We start from the raw sequence: 18,962 nt of genomic DNA on the forward strand, positions 1-18,962 counted from the left end.
TAAATAACATGTGTTAAGTAAAACACAGATTTTTTTTTTACGTATTATTATTTTTGATGGCATACATTATTATACCAGCCAAATACTTTTCAAGGTTGTATAAACTGTTGAGATGTTACTGTTTAACATATTTTTATATCTTATATAATAATGCACAAGTTTTTAGGAGCATCGGCATTCCAATTCTACACTCATACGTGCTTAAAACATGTTTCAAGACCGCAGGTGTTAAGGGAACACGAAGAATGGGTTTTAACGTTACTGCTTCGATGGTCATTTGTTTCCAGCTTAATATGAAAGGACTGGGAAACCCACGTGGGCACAAAACAGAGGTGCAGATCATCCATACGTCTGAGATGTTACAGCACTCGAAAAAGAGCTCGACAGCCAGCATCAAACCCACCTCGTGAATTATACACTTCAGTGGCAGATAATTTTCTCTTGCATGATCTTACAAGTAATGCAGAGGAAAAGCCGGTGTATGAAAAGCATGGCAATTAGATGCACCTTAGAGGACTGGAAATGTAAATAAAACATTTAAAGGGCTCTGCAAAGTCTGCCCTTTAAAGAGCTCCATGATGAAGGATTCCCATTGGACAAACGCATCAAATCAAAGGAGGTTAAAAAGCAACAAAGATGTATGGCACTCCTGATGTGGATGTGGCAGTCAGTGATACCTGTTGCTCTGGATGCTGACCCTGAAATCCCAGATTACCTGCCTAGTGAAAAAAAACAGAGTGTTAATTGAAGAGTACCAACTGAAGAAGGCAATATGTCAGACATGCTTTTTAATCAGTCATCACCTGAAAGTTTTGAACATTACCATGTCTAAAGAGGAGTACAGAGCGATTGTCAAGAGAATTAAATAAGAGAAGGCTTTAGTGCTGCTGATAGTGGATCTTCTGGATCTCCCTGACTCCATCATCCCAGACCTTCCACAGCTTGTTGGGAAGAATAAGCACATTGTGATTTTAGGAAATAAAATAGATTTGCTGCCCGGAGATGCTGAGAATTACCTGCAGAGTATAAACATCAGCTAGAGGCATACTGTGCCCACATGGGCATTTCTACCAGTGATGATAAAGACATTCACCTCATCAGTGCCAAAACAGGATATGGTATAGAAAACCTTATAACGAGACTGCTGTCAACCTGGAAGTATAAGGGAGATGTGTATTTGGTCGGGATATCCAATGCTGGTAAATCCACGCTGTTTAATACTCTACTGGAATCTGATTGTTGCAAATCCAGAGCCTCAGATGTGATCCACAAGGCAACTATATCTCCATGGCCTGGTGAGATATAGCATTCAAGATATAATTGGTCAGGAATTCATTAATCAGTAAATATGATAAATAAATTATTTTTAATTAATTAATGATTTTCTTTTTACAATCCTATTTCTCAAATACACTAAAACACTCAAAAGGTTGGAACAATAAATGTTTTTAATTCCCTTCAAAACAATTCCCTTCTTTCAAATAAATGCTGTTATTTTAAAACATTCTATTCAAATTTCAAGAATCTTGAAAAAAAAATGTTTTTACAGTTTCCAAAAAATATTAAGCTGCTAAACTGCATTCAACACTGGTGATAATAAAATATATTTCTGAGCCAAAAAATCAACAAATTAGAATGATTTCGAAATCGGATAATTATATTTTGCAATATATTCAAATGCAAATTCATTCTCTTAAATTGTAATAATATTACTGTATTTTTGAGCAAATAAACACAATCTTGGAGAGCTTCATAGTCTTCATGATTCCAAACTTTTGACTTAGTAGTGTGTGTAAGAGAGGTACTAAAACGAGAACAAAGAGTTTTTTTAAGCATACTTGACCATTTTAGTCATTAAGGAATGTGTTGTTTATTTCTGAACAATTAAGCTGTTGTTAAGATATGATGTTGATGTCCAGGGTTTTGAAACGGTTAAAAATCTGTCCACTGTACATCTAGGAACAACATTAATAATATTTAAAATACTTTAATAATAATGGTTATTAATTATTAATAATAAATAAATGAATAATGTTTAACAATTAAACTTAATTTTGTTTTGTTTTTTACCGGAAGCAACTTTCTTAATTTAATTTTTTTAGGTCACATTGGGAGAACATTCCAAGCAAATCAGACACCCAAGAAAACTCTTGTGGAATTTGATCCTGACAGTCTGAGCTTTGGAGAAGACCTGGGGGAAGATATTAAAAAGGATCCATCCTTGGACGCCTCACAGATGCAGAGCTCACCTACAATGAAATGAAAGATGCACACTGGTTCTATGATACCCCAACCATCATCAAAGAACTTAAAGAAACTTAGATTTATGTAAATTTTTCTTGTTTTTCAGGCTGGTTTGCCGTGACAGCAGCCGAAGGAGATCAGCTGTTGTTGAGGACTCCTGAATCAGCAGGACTATGTTTGGGCACCCTTTACTGCCTCACGTTGTGAATCTGAAAGGACAGAGAATCAACAAGACTCGCGCCTGCTAGACGAGAAAGGCTCAGGCTCTGGTAAACACCGGTCTGTCTGTGAAATCTGCCGAGAGGCTCAAAGTAAGAAGGAAAAAATGAGGTGGTGTTATTGCTGTTGCTCTTGATATCTTTTGGTCTTCAAAATAGTGTTCTAATTGAACTGAATGTACTGCTTATATGCTTCTTATAATAATTTGTTGTTTTTTATACTAAAATATCTAAATGATTATGAATTTACTTGATAATTAATTGTGTATATATTCTGCTGTTTGAAATGTCTTTCAAATAAAAGAAAAAATTGTGGCAAGATTTTTTTTTTATTGAAAATTCTTCTGCTAAACATATAGGTCACATAGTAAACTTTTTCAGATCTTTCATAAAAAAAAGTAAAATCAAGGTACAACATAACATTTCAACTAATATAATTGACTACTTTTACTAGGGATTGGAAAACACTTGATTACATACAAAGACTGATAAATGGCACAATACGAGAAAGAAGAAAAGCAAAAAAAGCAGTGCTTAACACAAAAAGAGTGATAAAGGAAATTTACAGTATATAAAGTATCCAACCATCCAAAATGGCAGTTTTTAAGGGGTACTGGGGCACCTGTGGATAGTATGTTTTCTAATTGTCCATCTGAGGCCTGGAGGTTTGCCCCTACAACCTCAAAAAACTACAGCTTTGGTGATATTTCCAAAAGTTTAATATTGCACATAATGCACTAAAGGCAATTAATTTCTGTAAAATTCACTTACAGTATTTCTTTCCATATTTACTGACATACAAGGGTTGTGGCAACAACACATTCACAAACGCCAGTTCAATTTGAGGAGTTAAACTCTAAATAAACATATTTGTGATCTCAATAGCCAATTTGATATGTGAAATGTTGATTGGGTAAAACACACAGAGAAGACTAGCCATTCTTTCATTTGAAGGTGAATGAGATCTAAATATCTGAGAATTTAATTTAAATGCTCAAATTGATTGTCCAAGGCACTGAAGAGCAAATAAAAAATAAAAATATGAACAGTGTATATACAAAAATCTTTGGACTGAGCATGAAATAGAAATATTACCAGAAAATTGACAGATAAAATTACCTACAAACTCTAGAAGTGAGAGTTACAATGCAAGTGTAAAAAAACAACTTTGAAAGCAAATTTACAATGAGAAAGAAAGAACCTACTATTGTGCAAACTACTCGCTACTTTCCTTAAAAGGCTGAGCAAGCTTAATCAAAGAAAGACCTTTAGGAAGTGTAGAGAAATCTTTTTCTGTTAAAATGAAATGTTTAGCTTATGTGAAACAGAGCCTCAAAGGTAAAAATATGGTTAGTTGTCAAATGCTCTCTAAACTGTAAAAGGGAACAAAGAAACAGTTGAAAACGATGACATTAGCCAGATTTAAACACACTTTCTGTCTCTTGCTGACCAGAGATGGAGGAGCTTCAGAGGAGTGGAACAGCACAATGTCACTGAAAGCCCCATTATCTTCAGGGCTATTCAGCACTGGACCACCTGGGTCTGGCTAATCTGAGCTCTCTGCAGGGATGGAGGGAGAGAGTGTACTTGCTTTCAGAGCAGTTCTCCTTTTTGTTGCTTCCGAGTAGTGTAACAATATAAACAAGAAAAACCCGATGATCCTTTTGTCATGGAGCACGTGACCAAGCAAAGATTCAGTTAGTTTGGGTTCAAAAATAGGATACGACCACAAGTTGATAATGGATTTAATTTCTGAATTGAAAGAAATCAACTAGTCGATGTTTCATGTTGTGTCATGGCAAGCTAAAATCTAGAACATCTATCATGAGCTGTAAAGCCATCAAGAACCTCATTTTTATTAAAAAGTGAACAATGTTTGTTCAGTTCCAAGTCGGAGAACCTCATAAATTGCTTTGAACACAAAAAAGTTGCCCTTTTCCATAAAAGATACCCCTCACTTATTACTCTGAGCCGCCCCCTCTAGGTAATACACATTTACTAAATGCCGGTTCAAGTGGCGACGGTAGTCCATCTCCAAAGAGAAGGTACGGTCACAGAAGATACACGTGTGACTGAGTAGTTTGGTTGGAGATGGAAGCTCTTCTGTCGGAGTCCCTGGAAGTTTCTCTCCACCCTCGGTGGCAGCAGCCAGTACGTTAAGACCAGAGTCGTAGCTTCCTTCAGAGGCGCTATCGCTGATGTCACTTCCCCCATCGTTACTGTGGATACCTTCGTCATCCTCTGCATCAGTGGATTTGTGACCAGGTGGACCGGGAAGTTCAAGAGTTGGACTGAAAACAGGCTGCTGTTGGCTGAAACCCGGAGATGTCTCGCTGTCAGTAGGTGAAGGCATCTCACTTCCACTGTCTACATCTGGAATTTCTTTTGCCTTTTCTTTCTCATGTGAGACCTTGTTCTCAATTCCTTTAGGTTGTTCAGAGTCTGGATCTTGGGGTTGGCATGGAACTGTGAGTTCCTCCACAACAGAAGCAGACTCCTTGTGATTCCTCTCATCTTGGCAGGTCACTACTGTAGGTGTCTGCTCATCTGGTTGGACAAGTACCTCCAGTGTTACGGTGGTGGGCTGTTTTTCAGCTTCTAGAGTGCTTAGCTTCTCTGGGACTTCATTGGTGTTCCCAGGTTCAACGACACAAGTCTCAGGTTTGCTTGCACACACCTCAGCATTCTTGGCTTTGCTCTTCATTGCCTGTAGAACCTCAGGTATGGTGTGATTTCTCTCTGGAGCTCCAGAATTTGTTGATGGGTTGGCTGTATTTTTCGTTTTGCGCTTGACCCGCATTGAGGGACAATTTGGTTCTGAAGAATCAGTGGCTGGTACATTCATGTTCTCTGCTTTTCTTTTGACAGGTTTAGTCCTGACCTCTTGCACTGCTTCTGTACTCTGGGTATCTTTTTCCCTGTTGACCTTTGACAATTTTGTCTGCCTCTTGCATGGTTTCTTGGGTTGAGATTTCTTGCTATCCTTTGCACTTTCTTTCTCTGTAGTCTCCGTTGTTTTCTCATTCAACATTCTGTTTTTCTTTTCTAACAGCTCTCTTTCCTCTTTCTCATTTTGCGGTTTAATTACAGTGTCTTCATCTGCTCTTTCTTTATCCAAATCTAACCTTTGCTCCTCAACAATGGGTTGATTTTTCACAATAACTTCATTGGCGGTCTCCTTCAATGGCTTCTCTTTCTTAGGACGACCTTTCACTACTTTCTCAACAGATTTAGGAGATTTCTCTACCTTCTTCATTTCCTTTTTAGTAGCTTGTTTGTCATTGCAACCATCTGTTTGCGCCACAGCGATTTCCACAACTTTCCCCAAAGTCTTTCCTTTAACCTTCTTACGTTTTTTCTCTTTTTCCTCATTCTTCACATTGTTTTTTTTCTCTGCAGTTTTTTCTTTGAGTTGCTGTGTTGGCTTTCCAGATTTTTCTTTCACAATGACATCTGGGTTTTTCTTTACAGTCTTGTAAGTCAGTTCAGTCTCCATAACAGGGGTGGGTTTATTGGGTTTCTTAATGGAGAGGTTGATCGGACCTGATTCAACAACATCCAATTCTCCCAACTGTTTGTCCTCACATCTCCTCGATCCAGAATGGTCTGTCTCAAGCTTATTTGGTGAAAAGTCATCCATGTCAGTCCTTTTCACACGAAGCCTTACCTTTGATACATCCATCGAGATATCAGTGCATCCTGGGTGTCTGGACTTGATGTGATACTGCAAGTTGCACTTCTTGGATGCAGCATATTTGCAAACCGGGCAAAGAAACTGGCGAGGGTTGACATGGAGCTCAACATGCTTTTTAAAGTTGCTTCGGTCAGCTGTCTTGTATTGACAGTAAGGACAGCTTAGGGGCTTGGGTCCATTGTGGACCTGTCTGGCATGGCGGGTCACCTCATGCTGGTTGGCTGCCAGGTAGCTGCAGTTGTCACATTTGAAAGGCCTCTCACCTATTCCAGACAGACCATAAGGAGAAGGTCAAGGCTGAACAATGAATCTTTTATTTCAACATTCTGAGAAAAACACAGACACAGGTCTCATGCAGGGGATACAGGCAAACACATCACAATACAGAATCACATTCTAATATGCTCTGTAAATCACAAACTGTGTACCATTTTATCCAAAGCCATCTGGCTCCATGGAGTGCAACAAAAGAGAGAAATGTCATGAGACAAGATGAAAACACAGGCCTTGAGGACATTTGCTCTGTCCCAAAACCCAGAGAGCTCGCCCACAAAGGCAAAATTGTCACCTTGAAAAATTTTCATGCACTTATATACATTTAATTTTAATTAATTCCCATTACTTTTTCCAAACATAGAATAACCTACTTTAAAACTCAATGCAGCATTACAAGTATTTTACAGAGAATATCTTCAAGAATACACTGAAACAGGTTTAATAAAACAAAATTAATTAAAAATAAATAAATTGTGTGCCATGTATTTTTATTCTTATTAAAATATTGTTTCATTAGTTTAGCTGTTATCGGCTTAATCTAATGAAATTTTGCAAGTCTTGGAACAAGGTAGCTCAGTAGGTTTTGGAACAGATTAATTAAATCAAAACCTAGACTAGAATTTAACAAACTACATTATAAATCCTAAAATATGACAATATATATTCTAGATCAGCGGTTCCTAATCCTGGTCCTTGTGCACATTTTGTATGTTTCTCTTCTCACTTCAGAGGTTTGTTCCAATTGACTGTAAGTCACAAAGCAGACATCACAGGATATTCCACAATGATTCCAGTTAAAAAAAGCAGCATATTTCATCCATTTAAAGGTGTTCCATTCAAATTAAGTGCATGAGACGTGACTACTATGCATATCCCATGATTACGGTTTAAAAACCCTTCACACTTATGGAGTTATTTTTGTCTGTTTGTGAAGATAATCTAATAATCTGAATCAACTGGGTTGAAGATCAAGAAGATCAGGATTAAGAACCACTGCTCTAGATCAAGTTCAGCATAAGACTGCTTCAATAGATGGACAAGAGACTCACCTGAATGGGTTCGCATGTGTCTGGTAAGATGAGTTTTCTGGGAGCTGGAGTAGTCACAATATATGCACTGGAACGGACGCTCACCTACAAAAAGAATCATATCAAATTGTTTTATTTTTCACAAATATTTCTGATTTCACTTAAAGTAAACATTAATAGGGGTGATTGTATTGAATTTAAACTTATTAGAGAATATAAGATGTACCAGTGTGGGTCCGAATGTGCTGTATGTAGTTATTTTTGCGGTCAGAAAAATATGAGCACTGGTTGCAAGTGAAAAGCTTGCTGGGAAAATGATTCCTCAGATGTTTCTTCCAGTGATACTGACTGATGGTGGAATAAGCACAAATGGTGCACTTGAATACTCTCTGATCTTCACCCTCCTTAGTATGATGTTTAAGGTGCGCCATGTAGTGGTCGTAACGGTTGGTGTTGTATCCACAGCGCTCACAGCGGATCACACCTTTGGAGTTAGCCAAACCTTCATTATTCTCTGTGTTCGCGTTCTGAGATTGGCCTGACTCACTGGCCAGATCGTCGTCAGAGTCAGCTGCACCATTTACCACTGTCATTTTCTTGGCACTGTGAACACGAATATGGTGAATGAATTCCTCCTCGTTCTCAGCCTGGTACTGGCAGGGTTTACAAAAGAAGGGCTTCTTCTTCTTTTTGTTGGATTGGAAGATGACGACTGGGGTGCGCTTACGTTTTTCTGCTGGTGAGGATTCAGATGGTTTGGAGAGGTCTTCCACTCGCTCTATTTCAATCTGCTCTATTTCACTTTCTGTCGACTCTGGCTCAACCCGAGTGGCATGTTCAGCGTATGCGCCCTCAGATATCTCAGAGTTGTCAAGGCTGTATCTGATAACACCTTCTTCCTCGCTGTCAGAGTAGTTGTTGCATCCAACGGTCTTGAGTTCGACCATTTGTTTCTCTTCTGCATTGTAGTCTGAGGAAGCTGCCTCTGAGGATACCACTACATTAGCGAGCATCACTAGCTGAGGGGCGGCCACATCGTTCCGAGGCAGATCGGGAAGCTCATGGCCGACCTCTGGTAATGGGATGCCAACAGGCATGAAGAGACCAGCAGTGGCTGGATACACAGTCTGAGCAGACATGCTCAACCAGCTGAAATGCAAATAGAAACAGTGATTTCAGTGTCACTTAAAATATAGCTTGTGCCACTAAAAATATAAGTTAATAAAAATGTGTATGTGAAATTTGACTATGACTAAACAAATACTTTCATGTAAATGAATGATTAAATCAAAAGGCATCATTTTCTGAGATAAGGAGTCTAGGCTGAGCCCATCTCTGATTGATTAACCCTACAAGGATAAAGAAGATTGTAAAATTTCACTCTCCCGAACACGTTTAAGAGGAAACAAACAAAGCCTAAACCGACACATGTCTTTATGGAGTCAATAAAGTACCCTGTTTTTTCTTGTATGAAGACTATCAAAGCACTAACAGCTTTAACTCTAGTTTATTTTAAGGAATTACTGCAGACAAGGGTCTAGTTCAGTCTATATTCAAGTGTCTATATCAGTATATATAACAGTTCAGTGCTCCCAACCATGTATGGCAATGCTCCCCTTACGAAAGGAAAATATATTTACCAATATATTTCTTAAAATATATTGTGATATATTGTAATATATTATTTTCCATTTTTATTTTCTAATATTTTATATTTTGAATACATTTAATAATATATTGATGATACATATATTATATAATATATTGCAAAATATACAAATGATTGCCGCTTTCAATATATTGCAATATATTGGAAAAAAATAAATATATATAAGAATATATGCTAATATATTACATGAAATTTTCCAATATACTGCAATATATTTTTGTTTCATAAGGGTCCTTAAAAGTAATGATTACAATTTTAAGGCATGACTTGTTTAAGATGCAATCTAACCAAGATAAGCATGAAATGTATTCAGAGCAACAATAACAAAACACAATCTATGTTTATTGAGCTGCATTATATCAACCAGAACTTTGTGGAGCACTTTTTTTCTGTGCACTGAGAAAACAATCTTCATTTCACTCTACTTCCTTTGTGTGTACAACAAAATGTAGTAAAATCTTTGCAATTCAGAATAAACATTTTTGCACTTCAGCCTAAAATACTTTGCTATAAATACATTGTACTGTCCACATTCCACAAATTTAATATTTCTAAATACTACATAGAACACTACAGAGATTAGATTTTAGAAACAGTAAATGCTACACTGTACTGCAGACAAAGTTTTAAAAATAGGTCTCGTATTTTGCTCGTATGGAGTTAAAGTTTAATTAAACCTGCTCTAGTGTGGAGAAGTATGATCATGGCAAACAGAGCCGTGTGTGTGTGTGTGTGTGTGTGTGTGTGTGTGTGTGTGTGTGTGCTCTAGTTTTCGTGACATATCAGGACACAACTCTGTATAATGAAATGGGTATGACACAGGTATTACAAGGAGAGGGTGACTTATGAGGACATAACCCATGTTCCTATTTTTCAAAACGCTTATAAATCATACAGAATGCGTTTTTTTGAGAAAGTAAAAATGCACAAAGTTTCCTGTGAGGGTTAGGGTTAGGTGTAGGGTTGGTGTAGGGCCATATAATATAACGTTTGTACAGTATAAAAACCATTTCGCCTATGGGATGTCCCCACTTTTCACAAAAACAAACGTGTGTGTGTGTGTGTGTGTGTGTGTGTGTGTGTGTGTGTGTGTGTGTGTGTGTGTGTGTGTAAAGCCTGTGAGTTTGCATGCTCTGAAATGTGTTCGGCCATTTTAAAACAGCACCACCAACTTCTAGCAGTGGAGGAGGGAAAATATAACCGATGTGTGAACTGAAGCAGCATGACAAGAACGTTTATTCAGATTAACTCATTCAACCATCACAGCATTAACATTCTGTGCTAAAAAGCTCAAACGGGCTTTGCGTGGAAATATGATGGCGTTAAATCAAAGTTGTCAAAATAAGGAGTGAAAACTTTGACCTTGTTGGACAGCTCCGAAAACGACCCATCTGAATCAGACGAAGAGCGAGCTGCACATCACGAAAACATAAAACCGAACATGATAAAAAAAAATCACTCCGTTTAATTTCAGATCATGATTCAACATGACTTAAATCAAATGAAGGCGTCCAATTTGAATCTCACAGAAAAATGGGTGAATTGAGAATAAACAAAAGCTCAAAAGATATCATAAAAGGGACGTGATTTATTCTAAAAACGAAAGGAAAGTCACTGTCCAGCTTGAACATTTGTATAAAACCTCAATTCTAGTCAATCTGACCGCAAAAGTTGAGTTACAAACCTTCAACAAGATGAAAAAAACTACTTTTCCGGAAACTGCATGCATGCAACAACACACCACGCACGACAACCCAACAAAGTTACACTTTTTATTCAACACATTCGATCGAAGAACATAGTGAGGATTTTCTGTTTAATTTCTCATTAATTTAATGCACTTTCTGAACTTTTAATTCGGTCAGCGTGTGTGTGTTAGCCTTGGTCCTGATCTGAATCTCTCTCCGTGCTGAAATCAGCCCTGGACAGCGCCTCTCCCTTTCAATGCAACCCTCCATTTTCACTCCACTTACCCAAACTTAGTTAGGCTCGTGCGCGACACAAAACAACACAAAACCACACCCTAATCAGCTCCAAACCCCACGGAACCAAACCCACGAACTCACCAGCGGTGCTCGCTCGTTGTCTTGCGACGTTGTCGTATAAACAAGATTCGAGAGAAGTTATTTCCAGACTCTCACATCTGTCGAGGAAGTACGCGAAATTCACGCGCATTCCAGCACAGCGCTCTTGCGCGCCCTCGCTGGGGAGGTGTGACGTTAGCGCGCTCGCTCACACGGGGCGCGCTCCCGTTCTCGCTCTCTTCAAGATTTGCTATTGTGTGTTTTTTCTAGAGAGTGACAGACCGATTGTAACAAATAAACGAAAATACCGCGGTGGTAATTAAACAGGCACTGTTACTTTGGCAGTAGCCAGGTTTGTACAAGTTGTACTAATTGTTTTGTTGTCGCGTAAAGCTACACGTGGCAAACAGGCAAAAGTGATGTTAAGCTGTTTTTAAAGGAATATATTTACAGGACGATTTTAAGCAGCTGAACTCATAGGATCAACACAAGTGCTTGGCAAACAACTTGTACAGGGGGGAGGGGGGGGGCTATTTATTTTATTCACAATTTTAAATAACCAGTTTTTTAAACAAATTTAAAAATCACCTATTACTAATAAAATTAAAATAGTCTAATGAAAAGTGTGTTTTAATCCGGTCTTAAAATTATGATATAAAACAATTATGACTGAAAAAAAAGAATATTTATGAAACAATATTTAATAGAAATCTTTCTGTAAAAAAAGTAAAAAATAAAAATTAATTAAAAAAAGTAATTATAATATATATATCGTATATATATTTATATATTTTTTTTTTATAATTTACAACTTTGGCAAAATGTATCCTTTTTCCTGGTACAATAACTTGTCATTTCATAATCTCTTATGTGTTGCGAAATAACTTATTTAGGGTTAATAGAAGATGCAATTTTATGGTGCTTGTAGAAGAGAGTCTTCAATTGTTTTTTAAAGGTTATGATGGTCTCAAATGGTCAAAAGTTAAAATATTGCCTATGTGTATGAATGTGTATCAAATAAAAACTGTTACAACACACCCAAACCCCAGGAACATAGTAAGTGATTGATTTGGTTAGATAAATAAGAATCAGGTTAAAAAAAACAAAAAAAAAAACAAGGATAGAGCCATCTTCTGGATTTCTACAATGTGGGATGTGTGAATTTCATTCCCCTACACAGGACTTGCTATTTAGTGGTGTTGCTAGTACAGTGAAGGACGAGAGGGGACCAGGCCTGGACTATTTATGTTGTTTTGGTTCTGTTTTTGCACAAGAGTCGTCCATGAGAGCCTTGTTTATTTTATTATTATAATTAAGTTTAAATGTTCACCGGTTCCCACCTCATCCTTCCCGTTCTACGAACTTTGTTACAATTAGAAATTCAGAATCAAGGAAAAACTTCATACAAAAATCAGCAAAACACTCAGATCCACAGGAAACTGACCGAAAAAGTCACTACAGAAGAGAGAGAAGAGAGCAGCCTGTAGCTTGTGTCTAATAATTACCTTTTTTTTCTTATGGTTAATAGAAGGTATACTCATATGAGCATGTCATAACTGTTACAAGTTGAGTGTCTGCATCATTCCTGGCATGGAAGTGAATAATCTACCAAGACAATAATGATGTTCTGTTATGCCTTTTAACATGCTAAATCTCATTCAAGTAAACATGCTCAGCAGAGGTTTGTTTGTCATACATTAAAGAAAGAACACTCTTTTCTTTGTCCGAAGTTTACATAAAGGATGGATGCCTCAGAGGTATGTTTAAACAGAATGGAGCCTGACCTGAAGGTTTAGCTTTAAAAAAAGAAAATGTTTATCCTGTGTTTTGCTCATTTAAGTTCGTAGATGCAAAGATATAAGATAAAGAGCCTATAACATGACATTAGTCACGGTCAATTTCAGTGGAACAGGGAGATGGTCCTCATTGCTGAAATCAAGATTCAGGGGGCATTGTTGGATCTAGATATGACTCCTCCCACTTTACATCCACCTAAACCTACCCGTCTCCATTGCGATTGAACCAAATCATTTAAACGGTTGATTCATTCAGGAACGAAACACTTTAATGTTGCTCAGGGACGCAAAACTGTGGCTGCAGCAGGTGCTGCACGTTTTTTTTTTTTTTTTTTCACTTCTTTAACTATTGTGAATTTACATTCTGCATTTAAATTAATAGTACCCACTGCAAATTTTCTCAGGGGTGACCACAGGGGTGGCCAGAGTTTATACAGGGGTATAACCAGTGAGGGGCTCATAGTATGGAATAAAATCACTTTCAAAAATAATCGTACATAATTCAAAACATTTGTGTGTAATTTTAATATACTCGTGCGTAATTTAAAACTATTGTACGTAATTCTGTTTTTTGTCAGAGTTGGATTCCAAAATCTACGGCCACTACGGTTTACAGATACGCGAGTTTGTGTGTTTTTTAGAGTACAACTGTGACTGTGACAGTTTACAGACACGGCGCTTGTTTTCACAATAGCTCTGTTATACACACGACATGCGAATTACGACCACGAAATGCGGTGTGCAAAACGACTGTCAAAAATACGTCATCAAGGTCACAGGCATTACTATCCGAGGGAAGATGAATCGATTCAACGAAGAGTCATACTCTTAATCGCTATTGGCCTATAGATTCATAGAAAGCGATAAATTAAACACATAATCCTAAAAAAAAGTAATAATAATTTATCCAATGTAAAAACAGCATTAATGATGTAAATAATATTGTTTTAAATTAAACTAAACTTCGAAAGTACCTTCAAAAGGGCTTACTGACGTAATCACCACCGCACGTTTAGGTCTTAGTTTATCAATAATCAAATACAGATTACAATTATTTTTGATAATACAAACGTCTCTTAACACGGTTAGTCGCACTTGATGTTCTTAAGTTAAAGTAATTTAAAGTCAGCTGTATTTGTTAACATTAGTGAACTAAGAAGAACAAACAACGTACAGCTGTATTTTTATAAATTAACAAAGTTTAATAAATACTGTATCAAATGCATTGCTCATAGTTAATGTTAGTTAATACATCAGTCAACAAATTAAACTTTATTGTAAAGTGTTATACTAGAAAACTAGGTTTTGCCTGATAGAGAAAAATGAGTAAAAAAAAAAAAAAAAACTAATAAATTAAAAAATTAGTCAGCAGAGTTTAGTAACCTTGTTTTAAGTGACATTAACCAATTAATCAAACAGACACAGGTTTATCCACTAAAACATTTATTTAGCTTTCAGTTTCATTCACCAATTCAAGTAAAAAGATAGATAGATAGATAGATAGATAGATAGATAGATAGATAGATAGATAGATAGATAGACCACTCATTCATTCATTCATTCTGTAGTAGCAGTCCATAGAACAGAATCCAGCAAACTCTTCGTCTGAATAGAAAGCTGTGAAGATCCCTTCTTTCCAAGACCACAGTATCTACAGCATCACACATCTGCTGAGCTCCAGCTCCACTCTGTGTCTTCCTCACATCTGGACTGACAGACTTCCAGTCAACCATACCTACACAAGAGAAAAACAAATGTTGAGAGATTCAAACAAGAAGTAACCAATAAGTAGAATAAAATATCCAATAAAAAAAGAAGCACAAGTGTCTGAGACTGCAAGTCTGCAGCCAGATCCTTCTCCATTATATTATAATACAACTGTACTACTGACTATTCACTGAGTAACAAAAGTACTACATATGCTTCCTGTGCATGGTTTCTAACAGAATGGAATCAGAAAAAAGTTGACTGGCACTCATCTATACCACAGGTTATACTAATATTTACATTTACATTTATTCATTTAGCAGACGCTTTTATTCAAATCGACTTACAGATGAGGACAGAGTTGAAGCAATCAAAAAACAAAAAGAGCAATGATATATAAGAGCTTTAACAAGTCTCAGTTAGCTTAACACATTACATGTAGCAAGGGCTTTTAAATAATGTAATAAATAAAAAGAAAACAGATAGAATAGAAAAAAGAATAGAGCAAGCTATTTGGTTCATGTGCATGTACAACTCCAAAGTGTTGGGTTAACTTCAAAAGAGTGAATGTCCTTCGAGTGCACTTTGTGCAATGGTACAGTCAAGGCATGAGGATCTAATAAAAGAGGCTAATCATTCAGAGTAAAGTTACTGGCAGTGCTTGTCTCCATCTTCTAATGTTGACAATGTCCCTCTGAAGGAAAGTCAGTGTCTTTCTCATGTGTGGTGGATATGCAATGTTGAAAGCAGAATACATCCAGAAGGCTGTTATGAAGCTTCATCAAGACTGGTGCACTGACACTCATCTGTTCCATCTTCTGTCACCACACTGAGCCCTCGAACTATGATTGACATTTTACAGTCAGTATCCATCAGGTGTACGGTAGGAAAGGTGTAGACGGGTCCCCCTTTCATAAAATAAATGAATAAAAAGAATAATAACAACAACAACAACAATAATAATAATAATAATAATAATAATAAAAAAAAAAAAAAAAAAAAACACTTTTCAGATTCATCAGATTCTGTTGCATTCTCTTTGGCTCAGACAGTGTAGCTACATACAGTGCAGAACTGCAGAAACAATCAGAAGCTAATGTATAAGCTTCACAATATACGGTGCATTTCATGTTCTTGTCTAGACTGATAAATCTTACATTGTTTTCTAAAACTATTGCTTTAAATTTTTAACAGATGGGCTAAAAAGGTACAGAAGAATAAAATATTACCTGAAAATATTTGAAACATGATATTTTACAGTTGATGAGTTTTTTTTTCTTTAATATACTCACTCCAGCAGGTGTCCTGAAGTATGTGTATTTTTTGAGTACATCCTCCTCAGACATTCCTTCAGTGCTTTCTCAGCGTCTCCAGGAGAATGTTCCTGTCGTGTGGTCTTTGACAGCCATGTGTCTGGATGTGTTTCACTTTATAACACATTCACATGAGCCTCAACAGATATTGAATCCTCCCCAACACAAGTTTCCTTCATCAGAACAACAGAAACAGATCATGCTTAGACCGTGACATATATGAAAAACATCTAAATACTTACTGAGCAAGGTGCTTTAGATATAAAAAAATAATAAAAACATTGAACTGCATAAACATTAAGATGATGGTCAGGCAGTGAAGAAGTGGAGTACATACAAAAAGGATTTAAATATCTGTAGTACATTATCTTCCTTACATTAACCTGCACTAAGTGAAAATGTAAAATTGATTAACAGTGCAAAAATAAATTATGCATATGTCAGTGTGCTTACATATTCTACAATAACCTGCAAGTGGAGCTCGTTCTGCTTTACATTTCAGGTTTAGGGATGTGTCAGATGTGCTTAAAACACAAACTTGACTGATTGTCATTTTCCAGCAAATAAAGATTACAACATCTTGTTACTACAATATTGTGTGTGATTATGTTGATAGAGATAAATCAATGGTTTAAAAACAATTTAACTTACTCAGTCATTTCTTTCTGTATTTATGTGCTAATTTGCATAAATACCACAACAGATCTAAACATTGGGTATAGCCAGGTGAAAATGTCTTGTTCGATCTTGTTGATAACAGTAAAATACTTAATATTAAGGTCTGAATGGAACCCATTTAGGCTACCCATGAGCATTAATACAGAGAGGCAGGAAGAAGTACTTTAGAAACCAGCCTTTATTAGTTTGGTCCGTGGGACTGTTTCTGGAAATTTACTTTTTATTTTGCCTACTTTTTGTCTTCTGCATGCTCCTTACTATTGTCTCATGTTCTTGCCTCAGACTCGTCCCCCAGAAACAGCCCCAAATATAATCTTTTAAAAATTAATAAAGGAACCAGCCTAAGTAGGAACCAAAGTACTTCTTCCTGCCTCTCTGTATTGATGCTCATGGGTAGCCTAAATGGGTTCCACTCATATCTTAATATTAAGCATTTTACTGTTATTTGTCAACAAAATTTAACAAGACATTTTCACCTGGCTAGACCCAATGTTTAGATCTGTTGTGGTATTTATGCAAATTAGCACATATTTAATTAGACTATGCACCATTTGTCCATGTTAACAAACGATTACTATCTCTGTAATATTGATACTCTCTGTTATTAGTTATTAGTACACAGGGGTCGTCAAGTTCGGTCCTGGATGGCCCGTGTCCTTCAGAGATTAGCTCCGACCTCATGACCGCCTGGAACAAGTTTGATGACCCCAGCTTAAACATGTCAGATTAAAAAAAAATAATAATAATTATTAACTTACCTGAGACGAGGTGTAAGCGCTTGGCTGTTGATCCGCCATTTCGGCGCCAGTGGTTTAAAACTTTGGTAGGGCGCATGCGCACTTCGTTGAATCAATTCATCTTCCCTCGCATAGTAATGCCTGTGACCTTAATGACGTATTTTTGACAGTCGTTTCACACACCGCATTTCGTGGTCGTAATTTGCATGTCGTGTGTATAACAGAGCTATTGTGAAAACAAGCGCCGTGTCTGTAAACTGTCACAGTCGTACATTTTATAGTTGTACTATAAAAAAACACACAAAATCGCGTATCTGTAAACCGTCGTGGCCGTAGATTTTGGAATCCAACTCTGACAAAAAACAGAATTACGTACAATAGTTTTAAATTACGCACGAGTATATTAAAATTACACACAAATGTTTTGAATTACGTACGATTATTTTTGAAAGTGATTTTATTCCATACTAATGGGGAACAGGCTTAATTCCTAAAGCTAGGCCCTTGATGGCCTCTGGATGGCCTCTGGGTTTTTGAGGACATGTATGTTGGAGTCACTGTGAACTTGTGAAAAAGCATCCTGCTTTGAAGCACACAGGTCAAACACATGACATTGTAAGGATTTGAAAAGCCCATTTGACACATCATTAGGAACGTTTTGCTCCATTTTAAGACGCCACTTTATTTTACAAACATATTCTTTGTGGCCACAAGGGTGCGCTGAACATCTGTGTGAAGCACTGGTCATTCTGCATGAAAGAAAGAATCTGGGAGTGTAACACATTTATTTCTGACTCAAACATGAGCAACCCATCTATAGGCCTACGTCATTTTTAGGACATTTCCATTCTCTTCATTTGATTATTTTATTTAATGTTTTAAAATAAACAATGTAATCCCATTGGTAATATTTGTGACAATTTCATTTTTGAGTTTGAAGAAGTTTTACAGAGAGTTGGATTTTGAGTTCAGAATGTACTTTATTTTCGCTTTACTTTTTCATAGCTGGCGTAAATAGTCACACGACTAGAGCTGTTAAATTCAAGTTCATCTCGCTGAAAGATAATGTCCATCAGTTTTGATGATTTCCATCAAAGAAAGCACATTGTTACTGTATATATATAGTATAGACCAAAAGTTTGGACACACCTTCTCTTTCAAAGAGTTTTCTTTATTTTCATGACTGTGAAAATTGAAGAGTCACACTGAAGCCATCAAGGGCTATTTGACCAAGAAGGAAAGTGATGGGGTGCTGCACCAGATGACCTGGCCTCCACAGTCACCGGACCTGAACCCAATCCAGATGGTTTAGGGGTGAGCTGGACCGCAGACTGAAGGCAAAAGGCCAACAAGTGCTAAGCATCTCTCGGGGAACTCCTTCAAGACTGTTGGAAGACCATTTCAGGTGACTACCTCTTGAAACTCATCAAGAGAATGCCAAGAGTGTGCAAAACAGTAATCAAAGCAAAAGGTGGCTACTTTGAAGAACCTAGAATATGACATATTTTCAGTTGTTTGACACTTTTTTGTTATGTATATAATTCCACATGTGTTAATTCATAGTTTTGATGCCTTCAG

The 18,962-nt window shown here is 36.9% G+C and overlaps 1 protein-coding gene, 1 long non-coding RNA gene and 1 pseudogene across 3 annotated transcripts; 1 reads left to right on the forward strand and 2 right to left on the reverse strand.

The window, feature by feature from the left end:
- The first annotated feature begins 245 nt into the window (after positions 1 to 245).
- LOC128027086 (nitric oxide-associated protein 1-like) lies at positions 246 to 2,650 on the forward strand (annotated as a pseudogene).
- Positions 2,651 to 2,853: 203 nt separating this feature from the next.
- LOC128027618 (RE1-silencing transcription factor) lies at positions 2,854 to 11,393 on the reverse strand. Its single transcript, XM_052615382.1, has 4 exons — positions 11,196 to 11,393; positions 7,687 to 8,609; positions 7,482 to 7,565; positions 2,854 to 6,419 (listed from the first exon to the last, which is right to left on the reverse strand). Exons 2-4 carry the CDS (start codon positions 8,597 to 8,599, stop codon positions 4,417 to 4,419), a joined length of 3,000 nt encoding a protein of 999 aa, XP_052471342.1. The 5' UTR covers positions 8,600 to 8,609; positions 11,196 to 11,393; the 3' UTR covers positions 2,854 to 4,416.
- Positions 11,394 to 14,375: 2,982 nt separating this feature from the next.
- LOC128027004 (uncharacterized) lies at positions 14,376 to 17,846 on the reverse strand. Of its 2 annotated transcripts, XR_008186583.1 has the most exons (4): positions 17,406 to 17,846; positions 15,949 to 16,142; positions 15,309 to 15,564; positions 14,376 to 14,684 (listed from the first exon to the last, which is right to left on the reverse strand). It is a non-coding gene; the product is annotated as an uncharacterized LOC128027004 (long non-coding RNA). The 2 variants fall into 2 exon arrangements; XR_008186582.1 differs by having other exon boundaries at positions 14,376 to 15,564.
- Positions 17,847 to 18,962: the final 1,116 nt, after the last annotated feature.

Source organism: Carassius gibelio, chromosome A14, assembly GCF_023724105.1.
Source record: "Carassius gibelio isolate Cgi1373 ecotype wild population from Czech Republic chromosome A14, carGib1.2-hapl.c, whole genome shotgun sequence".
NCBI classification, from domain to species: Eukaryota; Metazoa; Chordata; class Actinopteri; order Cypriniformes; family Cyprinidae; genus Carassius; species Carassius gibelio.